The sequence below is a fragment of the Anolis sagrei genome, chromosome 3, assembly GCF_037176765.1.
Source record: "Anolis sagrei isolate rAnoSag1 chromosome 3, rAnoSag1.mat, whole genome shotgun sequence".
NCBI lineage: Eukaryota > Metazoa > Chordata > Lepidosauria > Squamata > Dactyloidae > Anolis > Anolis sagrei.
Genome location: NC_090023.1, coordinates 233,188,317 through 233,206,847, shown reverse-complemented (window position 1 = coordinate 233,206,847; position 18,531 = coordinate 233,188,317). Strand labels below are relative to the sequence as shown.

Here is an 18,531-nt window from a genome sequence, read left to right as displayed (position 1 = left end):
AAGTACTTGAAACAACGTGCTTGAAACAATGGTCTGATAGGTAACCCTGTTCGTCTATGGCTCTATAAAAGTCAAACAAATCTATGGCACATTTAGGTTGCACATAATTGTTGTTCTTTCTTATTCTCTTGTATGAGATTCCCTAGTACTGCCTAGCAGTAGTCCCTTCTCAGCCTTTTGGCTAAGATCGAGTGTAGTACTGCCTAGTATTGAACTAGGCAGAGTTGTCTACATCTTGAGAGATACACAAAATATTGTGTGAGTTCAGACTTGGCTTAAGTATGAAATGTATGTAGGTCGGTTCAAAATAGTTTTCACACTTCTTAAAATGCTTATCTAACTTCTTGTGTGCCAATTTGCCACTTTGTTCAGGGACCTTGGGCGCTTTCATATATTTAGAGCAGTATGACTCTAACTGACATGACTGCATCCTATAGAATCCTAGGGTTTGCAGTTTGATGAGACACTAGAGCTCCTTGGCTGAAAATTCTAAATACCCCTCTCTAAATTGAAAATCCCAGGATTCCATAGGATGAAACCATGCTGCTTAAAGAGGAAACATCAGAACTATGTGTGTTTGTGCAGGAGTAATTTTTACTGATGGAAGGGTACACCTCAAGTCCTGATCTTTGGCTAGGTAATGCAGATGGCTCTTATCCCTCTGCCTTCTGCTATTCGTGAACAGAGAAGTCAACTATGGACCCTGAAGCTCACCTAGCTTTTTTTGCAGTCATATTGAATGGTCAATGTCAAAGAGGATGCCACAGGTCCTGTCCACCCCAGTACAAGGAAACACTGTGTGCAGGGCAAAGATGAGGAGGCAACTGAGCAGATACACCCTGGGAAAGGCACTCAGATAGTCATGCCCATCTTTTTCTGCCTATCACTCATTTTCCTGTGACTAAAGGGGAAAAAATAGAAAAGAATGGCCAAGCAGATGATTTATCCTAGCCATATTTTTAAATAAGTAAGTTTTATTTTGTTTTAAAAGAACAACAAAAAACCCTCAAACAGTACAAAAAGGGGGAGAAGAAGGGAAAGATAAGGACCATAAAAGGATATAGTATGTGAATTGTGGAGTCATGTTAGTTAAATAGTCTATTGTATTGTTAGAAATATCGGGGTGGGGGATATCATTAAACATATGTTTTAATAAAGGAAGGAAGTGAAGTAAAAGGAAAAAATTTCAACTTTAACATATTTTCTGATAATCTTTTGACATCTTTTCTAGCCATATTTATTGATTACAACAGCATTCATTGCAAATTTTTATTGATTACATCAGCATTTGTTGCAAATGTTACTCATAATATAGCCTATGTTCAATGAGGATTAAATTTGCCCCATAAAGAAAAGTTAGTTATTCCACTGAATAATGGATATGAACTTTTGCACACTGAGCAATAGTTATTCCAGAGTAAGGGCAGAGGGCAGCAGTGGAAGGAGGTGATTCCAGAAGCTTAGTTGAGGGAACTGGGTTTTCATTCTGCTGTCTGTTCAACATACTGTTTGTTTTATGGTAGCTGTGGCTCTGCCATGTGCATCCATAATGGGGGAAAGGAACCAAAAACAAACAATTGATTAGCAGTGAGTATGACATAATCTGCCAGCCCCAATCCCCTTGGGTTTCCTTATTCTCTTTGAGACTGGCTGCAATAACCATAGTAACTGGAGGATAAATTGATTTTTTTTCTGGCATCCATATATTATTATAAGTTACCCATGTTGTAAACCAAAGTAGTTCAGGGTGCCTTGGTGCTAAGCAAACAAAAACTATGAATTTCTTCTTGATGGATATCAAAACTGCTACAAATGTGTATGTGTGTGTACACACACACAAAGTTCAACATAATCACCTGTATTATTGATTCTTCTTGGGTCTGTTACTATAAGGACTGTCATAATGAAGGACTGCACTTACAAATTTATCACAACACTATTGGCAATTATGCCTGGGATTTGAGCTCAGATTAACTGCATTAAAACATGTGTTGTACCGCTAAGATACATTTTCCCTTTGTGTCTGTGTATTCCTTTGCCATCCATTATGTCTCTGTCAAACACCACAGGAATATGACAGTATATGCGATGAGCTGAATTTATAGCAAATTCTTTTTCATAGAATGCAACAGGAGAGAAAATGTCTTGCTTTAAGGCTGTCAGGAAAGCTTCTCAGCTGTTGCGAATCAGCCAAATTCCCTATTGATTTTGATTCGTATTAGATAAGGATGTGCTTCAATTTCTATGTTGCCTTCTGGTGGATCATTTTCATAAGCTGCCAGTTTTTTTTTTCCTATAGTAGCATATTTTGAAGATAGCTCTCCATTTGTTTTTGTGAATGAATTGCACCCAGGCTTTTTTTTTTTTTGTACAAATTAATTTTTTGCTTGTGTCTTAAGAATGTTTTTGGGCCAACATACATCTTATGTGGGAGACAGGCACTTCTCCTTTTATGGAAAATATATTGATGTCAATAAAATGCCTATTTCCATATGCGTTTTTACTATTTTCTACTTAATGGTCTGTTAGGGTGATCACTTTACACATCACTACTTAAAAGAAAATGCATGATGAAAAAAGAGGACAACAATTTGTCTATCTTTTCTTAGATGAGGAAGAGAAAGGTGCACATTTCAAAAGAAGCATTTTAATTCAAATTAAACTACTATAATTTCTTTATAGTTAGGCAGGCTGTTGATGGCTCAGTTTGCTGTATACTTGCCAGTAGGGCTGTGCACAGATCTGTTTTCAAAATAGGCTCTGGCTGATTTGGTTCTTTTGGCCAGCTGTAACAGCATGGGTGCTGCCAACACTTTTTTCCTGGTCACAACAAACCATGAATCTGCCGACCACTGCTAACTTCAGTTTCATTCAGCTATGGAGCATGGAAAGGCCAGAAAAATTGATTTCTTAAGTCTGATGCCTTAATCCTTGAAGGATATAAAGAGAAAAGATCCCAGAAAGGGTGGTTTTTTTTTTTTAAGACTGATACCCTAAAATGATGGAAAGGGGAGCTTGGGAAGTTTTCCCATTGCTGCCAATAGGATGGATCTTCTCAGAGTGAAAATTGATATTTTGACTAACAGATCGAAAAACTGAATTTTGCCCACCTGAATTCAGGAGGCTGCTGAAAAATGGCACAGGGTTTAGCCAAATTGCACACCCCTACTTGCCAGGTTTGCTGTTTGTTGATAAGCACCTTCAAGATCCCAGATTAAACATAAGACACAAGTTTAAAATTTGTGATTAAAGCTGGCTGGGTAGGCTTGCCAGAAGAGATAGGTGTTTAGATGGTTTTTAAATTCTGACAGCTCATTTAACTGTCAGATCTCTTCCAATAGGATGTTCCACAGTCTTGGGGCAGTTGATGAAAAGGTCTTCTGGTTGATGGTTGCCAGCTGAGTTCTGGCTAGTTGGAGTAGCTGTTCCCCAGAGGACCTAATGGTGCTGGATGGGTTGTATGGGAAAAAAAAATCCCTCCCTCACAGATGCATTAATAGTTTGTTTTATTTGAGATCAAAATGTATATCCTCCCTGGAAGACTAGCCAAGAGAGACAGGGGTCAAGAAAGCAGGTTGTCTTCCTTACTTTCCCCAGCAACTTGTCCATATCAACAGTACTCATCAATTGAAACTGATCCAGTTTAATCCCATTCACAGAGTTGCTGGACATCTTGTTGTTGGCTTCTGCTCCAATGACAGATCTAAGTCTGCTCTTATGCAAGATATTTTATTTGCAAAATGGTTGTTAAACTGGTTGTCACAGTGAACTACTGAAGGTTCTATTAATGGGTTTGGAGGGGAGGCTATCTGAGTTAAGCCTCTCACCACTCTGAACAGCTCAGCTGGATGTGAAATTGCAGAAGCAATGTGTGCAGAGAAGAAAGCTTTCTTTGCTGCATGTTTTGCCACTTTATATGAATAGAGGTGTCTTCTATGCCATGTCTTTTCACATAAAAGTAGAATTTTCTGACATCTGCATTCTAGTCACTGTCCTTCCCGTTTCATTTCTCTGAGGGTCTCTGTATATAAAAAAACCTTATTTGTAACAGGTCAGAGAGGACATTTGAGAGCATTCATGTCAATAGACCTGGTTAGATTCTGATTCCACTTACTGACCAGGGATTCAACAGGATCATTGGTGATGCCAGTCATAGTACCCTCCAAGACCTTCTGGAATTTCAGAGGATCTATTTGCCTTCAAGGGTGAACCATTTTAATAGGTCCTTCATCAGGGGTAGGCTGCAGATGTGATACTAGTCCTGACCAGAAAGCGATTTGTCCATGACAACTTGGAGATATTGATCTCCTCTGTCTACAGATCCGTATATTCCAAGCTGAAACTGCATCAAGTGTTCTCTTTCAAAATTAAAGGGTTATCAATCTGGTTGGCTAAGTTGAAATTAAAAGCTAAAATGCCTCCAATAAACAAAACTGACAGACTAAGAATTCCATTCTATTTTTTCTTTTACGGGAGACTGAATTGTTAAGATTTTAGTCAAGATAACGTTCTGCCACGGTTGGTTTTTTAAAACTGCTTTAATATATTATTTTAATATATTTCATGTGGAGATTATGGATGTTAACCTACTATGGAATTTTAATTGTTTTTTTCATACTTTTCCACACATATTTTGTTGTGTGGCATGTGCTTAAATACTGGGAACAGAAATGAATTACAGCTATTTGCTTAAATCCTAAATTTGTCAGCTCCTTTTCCATATTCCCCTCCTTTCATGCTCAGAGAAAGGCTGCATTTCTCATCAGGTTGATGGACTATTCCCCTGCTCTCTGCTTTGCCCATTATTACCTGGAGGTGGTGAGAGTTCCTTGTCACAAATGGTTGATCTTTAGGAGAACAAGGAAGTGATTGATGGTGTCAGGATCTACTGTCAACTATTGTCTCAGTTCGTTTAAAACCAAAAGAAAAAATTCTTCCCACTTCAGTCTGTGATCCCACCAAATTGTACTTTAAATACCAATCATCCCAGGATAGAGATTTGTGATGTGTAATATGCAAATTCTTTATGTCCTATCAGCTCTTCTTGTTATGCCCCTCTATGCAAATACTTACTGTTGCTGTTTTCCACAAACTAGATTGTGGCACCATAGTGAAGTTTCTTTTGACAAGTGTTTCTGAATTCTGAAGCTCACAGGACAGAACAGTCAAGTGCAAAAGTGCCTGGAGTCAGTGCAATAACTTTGGTATGTCAAATGAATGCAGTCCTACAAACAGACCATACATATATGTAGCTCTACATATGGAAACTTGGAGTATTTTAATGAATTATATGAGTTTGCGATGGTTGCAGGGAAAGTCAACTGTTTCACTTACTACTTATTCTTTATTTTTTAATGTTTTATTTTTTTTTGTCATAACCTCAAGGCACCAGATCTCATCTGATCTTGGAACCTGTGCAGGGGCAGATCTAGTTAGTACTTGGATGGGCCCAATATATACTTTGTGCTGTAAGTTATGTTTCAGAGAAAGTAAGTGGCAAACTACCTCTGAGAATTCCTCACCTGAGAGAACCCTATCATTATACATTGGCAGGTGAATTGAAGACACACACACACACACACACACACACACACACCTGGCTTGCAGCAAAGGTGAAAAGACTTGATACTGCTTCCATCACCACCACCACCACCCTTGTTGCAAAGAAATCCTAGTTCAGTCTGCATGAAACCTGCAACCTGATACTATGTTGGTGTTTCTATGTTGTTGTTGTTGTTCATTTGTTCAGTTGTTTCTGACTCTTTGTGACTTCATGGACCTGCCCATGAAGGTCCCTCAGAGAAATGAAACGGGAAGGACAGTGACTAGATCTTGCCCTTGGTTTGCCCCTCTTCCTTTTTTCTTCCATTTCCCCCAGCATCACTGCCTTCTCCAAGCTTTCCTGTCTTCTCATTATGTGGCCAAAGTACTTCATCTTTGACTCTACTACCCTTCCCTCCAATGAGCAGTCGGGCTTTATTTCCCGAAGTATGGACTAGTTGGATCTTCTGGCAGTCCAAGGTACTCTCAGAACTTTCCTTTAGTTACATTTCTACATTATACATAGTTACATTATAGTACATTCCTATAGCAATGTACTATTTAGGTGTTTTAACTTTATAGGAGATACAGAACAGGACTTTGGTTTCATGCACCATATTTAGTTGCTATAGAACTCAGGGAGGGATTAAGGAAAATGGTTTTGGAACAAAGGGTGGCACCTGAGACTCTTTAATTGTGAAAGGTTGTAGTCCAAGACAAGAAAGGGGTGCCTTATCTCACTATGTTCGGATAAGGTGCTCTTTCCTTAGATCATGGGCTGCCCCTCTTCCACATATGTGACTATGTAATGAAGAAAGGAGAAGTGGTTTTCTTTCTCTAGAAAAGTGAAATCTCCTTTTGAGTGTTGATAGTGATGCACACATACAGGTTGAATAGCTGGAACATCTGGAGATCTCAAATTTGGAAATCCAAAATACTTCAAAAATTGAAAATTCTCCATATGGGTGGCTAAGACAGTGAAACTTTTGCTTTTTGATGATTCAATATATGCAAACATGGCTTCAAGCATGGAATTATTAAAAAAAGATTGTGTATTACATTACTTTCAGGCTATTCATATAAGGTGTATGTGGAACATTAATGAATTTCATGCTTAGACTTGGGTCCCATCTCCAGGATATCTCATATACATATATGCAAAACAGCAATTCCATTAAAAATCAGAATCCAAAACACTTCTGGTCTCAAGCATTCCAGAAAAGGAATACTCAACTTGTATTTTACCTGTACTCCTTACTATCATTGATACCAAAGAATTGTGGTGGCAGGATGATTATAACGCTCTTTTGAGTGAGGATGAGGTAGGGGATGAGTGGTGTTGTGGCTAGCCCAGGGGAACCTAAGTGAGCTGATTGCGTTAAAGGCCACTGTCCTTGGCACGTGTTTTAAATCCCATGGGAATCAATTGGGTGGACTCCAGAATCTGATTGCTCCGTTTTTTTTTTAAAAAAGTGTAAGGGTATGTAATTTTTCTGGTGGGTGGAATGGGGTGGTGGGTTTCCCACTGAAAAGAGTTCACAGCAGGTAATTCCATCCATCTTAGCTGCAGTTTGAAATGTTCAATGTAGTGATGAATGAGGGTATCTGACCCACATCTGTTTTACATTAGAATGGAACACTGCCCTGACATCGTTAGGAGCATTTGTCAAGATTCCCTGGACAGCACGTCTGTAAATTACATGCCGCAAATGTGTCAGGGTCAGATAAGAGGATATCATTAACTCCACTAAAGTTTACTCATGATCCTGTCAATTCAACTTAATACATTAACAGCTAACCGTTGTCTTTGTGCCATTTCATTAAATCTTTCAATCAGAGTGGGGGCGGTGGGGGAGAATGTATAACTGTAGTCCCGAAATATAGCACATGTTGGTCTCCCATAAATCATATTAATTGCAGACATGGTTACAGAGCATATTAAAGGCAGGCATGCGTAAATGAATTAAAACATGTGAGGATTTTATGATTCCTACGGTAGGTCTGACTTGCTGTAATACCCATCATATTAAATGACCGCATTTCATTTCCATGAAATAACTTTTTCTCAATTTAACGGGATTTACATGTTGCCGAGAATAGATGGGATTTCTACAATATCTTGATAATACACCAGATGTTGCCTATATGTATAGCTTTCATCATTGACCTCTATTAAATACTTAAAAGACCCAGATCTTCAACTGTTGTGGAAACAAATCCATTCTTCACTTCAGATGAGCATGTTTTAACTGAAATACAGGCAGTCCCTGAGTTACAAACATCCAACTTACAAAGGACTCATGGTTAAGAATGGGGTGGAGACAACAGGAGGTGAGAGAAATAGACCCCTAGGAAGGGAAATTTACTCCTGGAAGAGTTATCATGGTGGGAAAGGTGTCTCCATTGAAGCTTTCTCACAAATCCTTGTTTCCACAGTAAGCCAAATTTTTCAACATCTAATTATCACAGAGACAGAAGGTGAGGTGAAATCTTCTGAACAGGGGCACAGACAGCAAAACAAACACCACACTTCCCTATGCTATCCAAAGCATGTGTGTGTGGCCAGAGTTACACTTTAAAAAATGTACCTATTTCGACTTACATACAAATTCAACTTAAAAACAAACCTACAGAACCTATCTTGTTTGTAACTTGGGAACTGCCTGTATCTATATGTTTTTGGATTTCCCCCTAATTGACTGCAAGTTTAGTGTTTAATATTTCAGATGTGTGAAAGAGTGCTTAGTATAGAATAAAACATATCAGATTGTTGGCAATTGAAAATATGAAACAATCCAAGCAAAAACCACACTTTTCCAAAATAATGTATTCTCAGTTCTGTTGCCATTTCTTCTAGAGCTCCATTTTGCCAAGCATTTCTGCATCAAGATAACTTTGCTGAAAAGAAAATTTAATAGATGGTATAATAAAATTGCTTATTTCGGGTCCATTCATGATGGGTTTCATCTGCAGTCAGCAGAGTCAGCACATCCACTGTATCTTCAATAAACTGGTGTTGGGTAAACAAAGTGCTTTGGGATTAGGTATGCTTGAAGTATACTCAGCGTGGTGTAGTGGTTTAAGTGTTGAACCAGGAACCCCTTCACATGGCCCATTTGGGCCATGTCATTGTGCTGGCAATCGCTGGCAAAAGGGAAGATGTGTGGGGTGGTTCATGGTGCCCTGTGTGCCCTCCCTCATCCCTTCATCATATGGAGGGGGATGGGTTAGGGTGCTTTGACACCATTTCCCTCCCCCATCAGATGGCAGAAAGTGTGGTAATATGCAGCAACGCATGTTGTCCCACTGCTCTTTCTGCCATCACATGGCAAAAAGAGGAGGAAAGTGCAAGTAGCTCCATTGGAGCTATCCAAAATACACTTTCCTCCCTGTGTTGTTGGCTTCCCCCAAACTTTGGGAGGAAAGTGGATGGGGTATGCCATGCATCACGTGATGCGCACGACATGCCCTGTCTTTGCCGCGCAGCAAAGGGCCAAAAATGTGGCAGAAATGCCCTGTGTAAAGAGGTGGTAGGTCTCTTGGAGTTCAGGTTTAGAATCCCTGCTCAGCCATGGAATTCCACTGGGTGATGCTGAGAAAGTAACATTCTTTTGGCCTAAAAGGAAGACCGTGGCAAAACTCCTCTAAACAAACCTTACTCACAAAACTCTGCAATAGCATTGCCATATGTTGAAATTAACTTAAAGGTCCTAACAATGACAAAAGTGTAGATGTACACAAATTGTGTGTATAGGCATTGGCTGTATAAACACAAAGCTCACACACTTTTAAAGCACATGTACTATATTCCTTATGAAGAAACTATTGCTTATATAGATGTTTTCTCCTCCTAAGCTTTAAAGCACATAAAATACCCAGCACAAAGAAGAGGGTTTGATCAGTGGGAGAAGAACTTTTGCTTTTAATCCTAAAGGGAGTGGTAGCCAGTAGAGCAGTATCTTTGATTTAACCGAAATCAATGCAAGTGTGCAATCAGAGGAAAATAGACCCTGCATTGGACTGAACCACTTAATCCTTTCTTGCTAGTTTCTAAAACTGTTTAACAAAAATGACTCTATGACTTGAATAGCTAGCAATTTGCAAATCTTATATTTATCCTTCCTTTTCTCATTCCTATTTGGATGTTTGCAGTATTTGCTAAAAACAACCAACAGAAGTATATTTTTCTTTTTAGTGAAATGAAGTACAGTAACAATGCACCTGAAAGTCAGTGTGGTGTAATGGTTTAAACTCTTAGGATGAATCCCCACTTAGCCTCTGAAATTCATTGGGTGACATTCTCTCAGCCTCAGAGAGAGGCAAAGGCAAGCCCCCATGAACAAATCTTATCAAGAAATCCCCATTATGAGTTTGCCTTAAAGACACCATAATTTGGAAATAACTTGAAGGAAGACGATGACAACAGCAGCAACAACAATTCAACTATTATGTGTTATAGAGAACTATGTTTTCTTTTCCAGTTTAGCATTATTGTTTTATTTGTAAAATTAAGAAAGTGACAAAATAGTTTGATACACTGAAAGAAGTTCCAGCACTGCAGCTGGAAAGCCCGATATAAATTTAGTTTATATCAGAAGACACTTGGGTCTAACTGCTGGAGACTTCATATACTATGGTGTAAGTTATTTCCTTCTTCTAAAGCAAAGCCTGCAGAAGTTACTTTTTTGAACTTCAACTCTTAGTATCCCCCAACCAGTGTGGTTACTCATGGACAGATTCTGGAAACTGAAGGCTAAAAAGCTATATGTTCCTCTCCCCAAGCTTTGCTCAGAAGTCCCTGGGAAACAGAAGTGTCCGACATATCTCAGAATAATCCTCTAATAGTTTTCCTACAAAGCGATTAGGTGGAATCCAGCCATGCCCTTCCTGTCACTCCTTGTACTGGTGCTATAAGGTCATGACACATACCACAAGGCAGAGTTTCTGCCTTAGGCTACCTCTCTTAAAGCTTTCAAAGAGAAAGGATCCAAAATCTAATTAGCTAGATACTAATCAACTACAGCATGAATCAGAAAGTTTCTGATGGTATTCATGAGATGACAATATTGGAATTAACAACATTAGTGTGTTCCCTTCCACAAAGATGAGCAATCTACAGATAAATTACATAGCACCTTTTTTTTTTGTAGGGATTACTGAAAAAATGTGATAATTTAAGAGACTTTTTAAAATGAATGTAGACCTGGAAAAAATTGAAAGTGATCCTTATCTTGAATGTCAATAATTTTAGTAACTGGTGTTACTCACTGGAAATGAAATCTGAATTCCAGACAAGAAGAAAATTTCAATGTTTCTTTCTAGCTATTGGTTACATGGTATGTAGCTGTTATAGAGTGAGATCTGGTATGTAGCTGTTATAGAGTGAGGTCTTAATTAGAAGATATATTTTCATAAAAAGATACAATTTTATGTAAGCAATGTACATGTGTGTAGATTCCCCTACCTCTTTCTTTGTAGGATATGGCTAGCTCATACTGAATATGCAGTATTTGTGGTACTGGGATATAGTTGCTACAGGAATTCCCAAGGGACTCTGTATACATATGGATTATAATATTTGTTCTTATTCAACAATAATTTTTAAAATTCTTGAAAAGATGCCAATCCTATAGTCACTGCCAGGTGAGTGGTGAAGGCTTGGAAGCACTGTTACCTCAAAGCTACCATGTTGTCTGAATGTCCTATCACTGTTTTCCAGAGCAGTTACTTTACTTTCAACTTAAGAATGGAAAATGGAATGTTGATGGACAATAAAAGAGATTTAAAGGTGGGCTTAAAGCTAACTTAAAAAAATGTGGCATATACCCCAAAAACTAGGAAGCTCTGGCATTTCACCATTGTAACTGGATGTCAGCTGTTTCCAATGGTGCTATGGACTTTGAAGAGGCACGAATACAAGGCAAAAGGAAAGTGAATCAAGCAAATCCTTGTCATGATCACCTTCCATCTGGAAATCTGAGATCTAATGTGAAAGGCCATGTGGATCCAGAATACGTTTTCACAGTCATTTATGGATCCAGTGCTAAGACTCTACCACTGGAAGACAATCATACTTGGCCATGAGTGATTACCTATGGATTCTCACCATTGTCCTCACAACAGGAATGCATTGGGCATTGATGTCAGTAGGTTGCAGATAGCATGCCTGTCTTTATATTTATTCCCACTGGAGGACATTCAGTTTATTTGATTATGTACTTGCAAATATCATGCCTTGCCTATTTGTTTAATTCAGTACCTTGGATAGATTCTTTAAAGTTTAGATTAAAATCCCACTGACATGAGGGTCACTAGCCACCATGGCATAATAGACATATACTTCTTAAGGGACAATTTCCATTGTAAGAATTCTCAAGGTATTCATTAAACTTAGTTAATAGGTAAAATGTGAGAGAGTGTTATCTCAAACACATTTTGTAAAGTAGTTCTATTGGAACCAGTGGAACTATCATACGCATATTAGGATTATGCATGTTAAACAGGGGGAAAAGATAGGATTTTCAGCACAGAGATAAACTAACTACATTTCCTTGCTTTATGAACTGAAAGTAGAGGGAAAGGGATTGACAATTTCCATCTGTTGCTAGAGAATACTCTTAAAAGAAATGGATTTTCATCTCAATGTTTAACTGCTATAAGAAAAAAATACACTCTCTGTCCCGCTTCTCTTTTGCTTCCTATGCTTTTGAGAGGCTGTTGATTGTAACAAGAAAAAGAACCTCTCCTTGAACTTCCATGAGGCATTTCTAGATCTGCTGCCTATATCTTTGATCTTACAACTGGTTTTGGTTTCCTTTGTAAACACAAAGTTATAATTTCTCAGTCAAATGTATGGTAAGTTTCAGCTGTGATTTCGTGCCTTTTTCATGGCTGGGTGCTCTTCACTGCAGTTACAGAAATCATGACTGGCAGCACTCCAAACAGAATAGGGGTTTACACACTACACAATTGTAGTGCTGTGATACCACTTTAACTGCCATGGTAACATCCTTTGGGAATTTGAGTTTATAATCTAATGAGGCACTAGATCTCTTTGGCTGAGAATTCTAAACACCCCTCATAAAATAATGTCATACTGAAAAAGATACCAATACTGGAAGGCTGTGCAAAAAAGAGGGAGGCAGGCAAACTAAGGGGATTGATTTTTCAGTGCATTTGATGTTCAGAGCTCTTGGGGAGGGGGGGGGGTGTCTCTCCTTGATAGAGGTGCCATACATTGCTATACATTGAAGTGGACCTGATCACCACATAATAATAATAATAATAATAATAATAATAATAATAATAATTTCAAATTCCAGAATTTTTTAGGATGTTGCCACATTAAAGTAGAACATAGTACTATAATAGGTCATCTGAAGAACTGTATCTCACTTTATTTTTATTTATTTATTTAAAACTTTTATATCCCGATCTTCTCAACTCTAAAGAGGGACTCAGACTGGCTTAATAGGCTTTTATGAGCCTATTAAAGCTTTAAGATCTTCTGAAGAGGTCCCTCTCTCTGTACCACCTCCTTCAGTGCAATAAGATATGACTGAACAGTACAATAACGTATATTATTTTAAATGCCTATTTGTGTTGTATCTTGATTGCTTACAATGTTTTATATTTATACATTTGACTGTTGTTTGATTTTCTATTGTATTTTTAACATGTTGGAAGCCACTTTTGGTGCCCACTGTGGAAGAAAAATGGCATATAAATAAAGATTTTATTATTATTATTATTATTATTATTATTATGCCGAAGTTTGTTTGGTGGGAACAAGAAAAAAGACTTTTCCAGGCTGCTCCCAGACTTCTTATAGTTGTATATAACTTTTAATGAATTTAATGCTTTTCACTTTATTGTTTACCTTTTAAATATTTTGATGCTTTTATTTTTATTGATATTTTGTATAGTTTCTAATCTCTATATTTTTTTGATATTCTGTTAACCTCCTTAAGTCCCATCACTGGAAAAAGGCAGGATATAATTGAAGAAGTGACAATTCTAATAGAAAAACAACAATAACAACAACAATTCTGTAGTTCTGGCTCTTCTGCTTTTCAGGACTACACTATATGCTATAAAACTTTATTACTGTAACTGCACAGGGAGGTTGGTGTGAATCAGAGTCCTAAGGGAAATGAAAATCAAATCATTTTTCCACATATAGCTCTTCTTGAGTTGCTATACAGTATGAAGGGAAATGCAGAAACCCCCATGTCTGTTTTTCCTTGACTGTAGCATGTTGTATCTTCTGAGTGAGAGATGGCCTTCCTCAAGACTCTAAAAACCATGGCTCCTTTTAGAAGGAAGTCATAATAATCAGTCACAGATATCCTGTAAATTGGCTTGGAATCTCACAACTGTTATCCCAGAAGAGACTAATCGCTATAGAAATAGCCAAGGAAATAGCCAGCAAAACTGTGAAAATAGCTACTCCAAAAAGACCCATCAGTTTATGCACCAGGCTTTTATGGGAAACTTTCACCTCTTGGCAGACATTGCACACTGATGAATGGATGGCATAAAAACACAGGGCATAAGAGGAAGTTTTCATATGCAGCCAAGACAAAATGATGTTTCCTTTTGTTTCAATTTTTTATATAAAAAAAACAAAGCTAGCATGTCAACAATTGAATCATTTTGAAATAAAAGATGGTAAAATATAAGAACCTACAGTGACTTTATATATCTAATGATCATTTAATAGTTTCTAGCTCAAGTAACAATTTGTGTTACATCATAATTCAAGAACTATGAAGATATTACATGATCTCACAGCATGTCAAAAGCAGTGCTTTTTGCTAGGGGAAGTACTCAGATTCTGAGGCTGAGAGGAAGACAGTCACTTGCCAAAAGTTGCCCAGTGCATTTCCATAGCTTAGCGGGGATTCAGCTCCTGGTTTCTGGAGTCATAGTCCAATGCGGTGGTTCTCAAAGCCTGATCTGAGCCCTTGGGACTCCACGAAGCATACTGATGGACTCCGCACTTCCCTCCTCCTCCCACTCTCCTTTCAAACTTTCCTTCCTCTTTCTTGCTCCTCCCCCTCCCTTGCTGCCAAAAGCCTCCTCCCCCCTGCCCCTCCTCACCATCCAGACCCTCCCCTCAACCTTCCTGGCTTCTAAAACCCTATTTCCCTCCCACCACTCAGGGGGTCTTTGAGTGTGCTTTTCCTGCATGGCAGAAGGGAATTGAACTGGATGGTCCATGAGGATTCTGTTGTTGTTGATGTTTTTAACAATAATAATAATTTTACAAGAAAGACTGGATGGTCATTTGTTAGGGTGCTTTGATTGTACTTTTCCTGCATGGCAGAAGGGGGCTGGACTAGATGGCCCTGGGATCTTCCACTGAAATACTGTTAAATTTATGTTGGGGCAAATGTTTGTCCATGCCTGATATAGATAGATAGATGATAGATAGATAGATAGATAGATAGATAGATAGATAGATAGATAGACACACATACATATATATACACACATTTCTTGGGGCTCCATGAGAAACTTTTGCTTCAAAAAGGGCTCCATAGCTGAAAAAGTTTAAGAACTCCTGGTCCAATGCATAAAGGAATACACCACACTGGCTCTTGAGTTCCCATTAACATGAACATTAGCAAAACCATTGTAACATATCCTCATATATTATAAATTCAGATGAAAGATATGCTTATAGGAAAATTATAATTGAATGGAGGAAGAAATATCAGCTATAAAATACTGTTTAAATATATTAATGCTTCATTTTATTTTGTAATGAGAGACCAAATATCTAGAAAGAGCTATAACAGGAACTGAAATAACTGAGTTCATTACTTTTACACATTTCTTAAAATATGACTTTGTGTATTAACATTTTTTCCTGTCTTTTCATTTATTTTAGGTAATGGGCCTCTTAACTAATCATGGTGGTGTACCTCACCAACCCCAAACTGACTATGCCTTGTCACCATTAACTGGGGGTTTAGAGCCAACAACTACAGTATCTGCTAGCTGCAGTCAAAGACTAGATCATATGAAAAGTTTAGACAGCCTACCTACATCCCAGTCATACTGCCCACCGACGTACAGCACCACTGGCTATAGTATGGACCCTGTCACAGGATATCAGTATGGACAATATGGACAAAGTGAGTATTAGTTTATCATTAGGTTCAGTATGAGATCTGGTACTTGTGTGCTAATATCTAGAATTAGCGGGCAATACTTGCATGTGCCTAAATGACACAAACACAATAAGATATACCTATATAGAGAACTGTGCTACCTTGTAACATAGGTGAGAAATAGAATTTTTGGCAGAGTTATATAGTGGAAGAATGAAGCTATATAGATGTGGTGGTGGGTTCATTTCTCAAAGGTGTATGTTGAGTTCAGTCACACAAAAACACTGCAATATTAGACACAGCTGGAGAAACTGCTATCTGCACAGAAATTGGGAAAATTATTTTTCTGGACTAAAACTCTCAGAATTAGTCCAGTCTGTATGGCCAACAGTCCTACTGACTGGGAGAATTCTAAGAACTGTAGGCCAAAAAAATTAATAAAGCCAAAGCTGTGCTTAATTGACATAATGTGTGTTGGGGGTACATTATGGGACTTCCAAAAGGGATGTTAATGTTACGTTGTGGCCTCTAATTTTTTAAAATGTTTATTGGTATAGGTAAACATTACAAGTAAAAATGTGATCAAAATGTTTACCAAAATTGATTATAATGTGGTATGGTCACCATGGTATGTATTTTGCACATTTAAAGTGATTCATACATTGCATATAACAAAACAAGACATAAATGTTGCAACAAAAATGCTGTTAGGTCAAGAGTGCTTCAAAAGCAAATGTCTCCTCTTCCTTTTCATTGTAGTAGAGCTACATTTGCTGCAAAGCTAGTGGATTGTTCCAGCAAGATTTCTGCTGCATAATTATTTTCTAAAGTGATGTCAACAACATCTTGATGTTATTAATTGTTGAGACATGAAACCTGATTGCCATTAGGTAAAACAGAGGGGTTGTCCAAAATGAAATAACCACTGGCATTCCACTATTAGAAACACATGTTTTTAATGAGGTCAGCTCAAGAATCATTATAGTATATAATCCCAGATACATAGAGTTTTGTCAAACTTGTCTAAGAATAAAAATATTAGCCCCTTTCCTTTGATATATCAGTATTAAATATGACAATGTCAACCTGTAGTTGACACTGCCCCTTGCTGTGAGGTTGTCACAGCATGACTTAAAAAGCTTCTTTTGCCTTTTTTTTTTAAACAGGTGCCTTTCATTATCTGAAGCCAGATATTGCATAGATGAACTGTCCACTTCAAGTTAAAGCCAGTCTTGTTCCTGGTCTTGCTCCAATATTTGGAATGGAGTGATCTTCTCACCAAAATGTGGCTCAGAATGAAGCGATCTTATTAGAGATAACAGGGCTGCTATGTTCTTTACCCCAGACATTGCTTTCACTTGGACACGTTGGGTAAAGCAGCTCAGAAGACAAAGGCCATGAGCAACAACACAGATGAAATGCAGCATGGTTCAACATTGATTTCTTCCTCCCTTCCTTCATTTTTCTTTTTCTTTTTAAAGGACAGAGTGATTCAAATTGCCAAGCTGACACAAGCATTCCATTTTTAGGCTGATGAAGAGGTGTAGATAGATTTGGACACCATGTTCTAGAATATGACAACTGAATGCTGCAAACCCAAAAGGTTGCTGACCTTCTATGCTAACTTTTAACCCTGCTTGGTTTTATAAAAGCATGGGCAGGAGAACATTGTTTTACACACTGGAAACTGACTTCTAAAGGAAATGTTAAGGTCTGTAGGAAGCTAGACTAGATGTTTGAAGACTTCCAGAAATAAATTATTGGTTATCTTCTTGTTCTTTGTAATCATATTGTTGATAATGTCACATGCAAGGTTATTTTTTTCTTCATTACAGAAAAATGAGATATATAGTGTAACATGAAGAGGTTGTTTGTGTGTGAAGTTTTCCTATTCCTATTCCAGTTGCCTCCTGGAAGAAACAAGCAAAAAATACAGGATACCTTTGATTTCTATGACTGTTTAACAATGTGCAATATGATGTACCTCACCAAGCTTTGGTAACATCCAAAGCATTATATATAGAATCAAAATTATATTTTTCCAGGTACTTTTATTTTTGCAGTACATAATTCACTGTTTAATGCTGAGGTGTTAGTTTTTCCAGTTTATTAGATGATCTCCAGTTTGTTAGTTTAACAGGTGACCATTTGGGGATGATAATATACTTTAAAATACTCATGTTTACATTCTCTTGAGAAACCTGCAGGTCAAAAATCACTATGCCCCTGTTATTATCATGTATTTTAAATTATACAGTGGCATCCCATCTATTAAAAACAATCCAGTGGAAACCAAGGTTTACATACATTTTATGTTGTGACATTTTCAAATGTCAATAAATTTGTGTTTTGAAATGTTAGGAGGAACAGGAAGATGGCAGGCAATGTTATTTATTTGTCTTTATTCTTGGAACCATGAGTGAGGTAGGGCACAAACACATTCCTTTTAGCATTCAACTCAGTGAAAGTAGAGAAATAGTAAGACTAGGTTATAGTACAGAGATTAGTTCGCACATTGGTCTTAAAGGGTGATGGAGCAAAAGAAACACTATCTTTCTGTTATGACCTCCACCAACAACACATGTGTTGTAAAAATAAAGTCTCATATTAAAAAGTGCAGTAAATATTTACTATTTATAATGAATAAACAGCTATGAAAACTTATAAAAATGTATTGCTATTGGTCCTAAAGTGTACATGTGCATGGCACCACATTGATTGATTTTCATGGATTATTCTGCTCTCTTCTCTTCTCTTCTTGTCCTTCTTCATTTTCCTGCCTTATACTGAGGGTCAAGGAAGTTATTAAAAGAAATGTGTATTTCTTGTGAGAAGCTCAGATTCCCTCCACAGTGCAGTTTTCTCAATGATG

General features: G+C 37.7%; 1 protein-coding gene across 3 annotated transcripts in view; it reads left to right on the top strand.

Moving 5' to 3' along the window:
• PAX3 (paired box 3) overlaps window positions 1–18,306 on the top strand; it is a 146,935-nt gene extending 128,629 nt beyond the window's left edge. For all 3 annotated transcript variants that reach the window (XM_060767898.2, XM_060767900.2, XM_060767899.2), the window contains 2 exons: window positions 15,437–15,683; window positions 16,826–18,306. In XM_060767898.2, coding sequence (XP_060623881.2) covers window positions 15,437–15,683; window positions 16,826–16,860 — 282 coding nt within the window. In that variant the 3' untranslated portion in view covers window positions 16,861–18,306. The remainder of the gene's footprint in view (window positions 1–15,436; window positions 15,684–16,825) is intronic.
• Window positions 18,307–18,531: the final 225 nt, after the last annotated feature.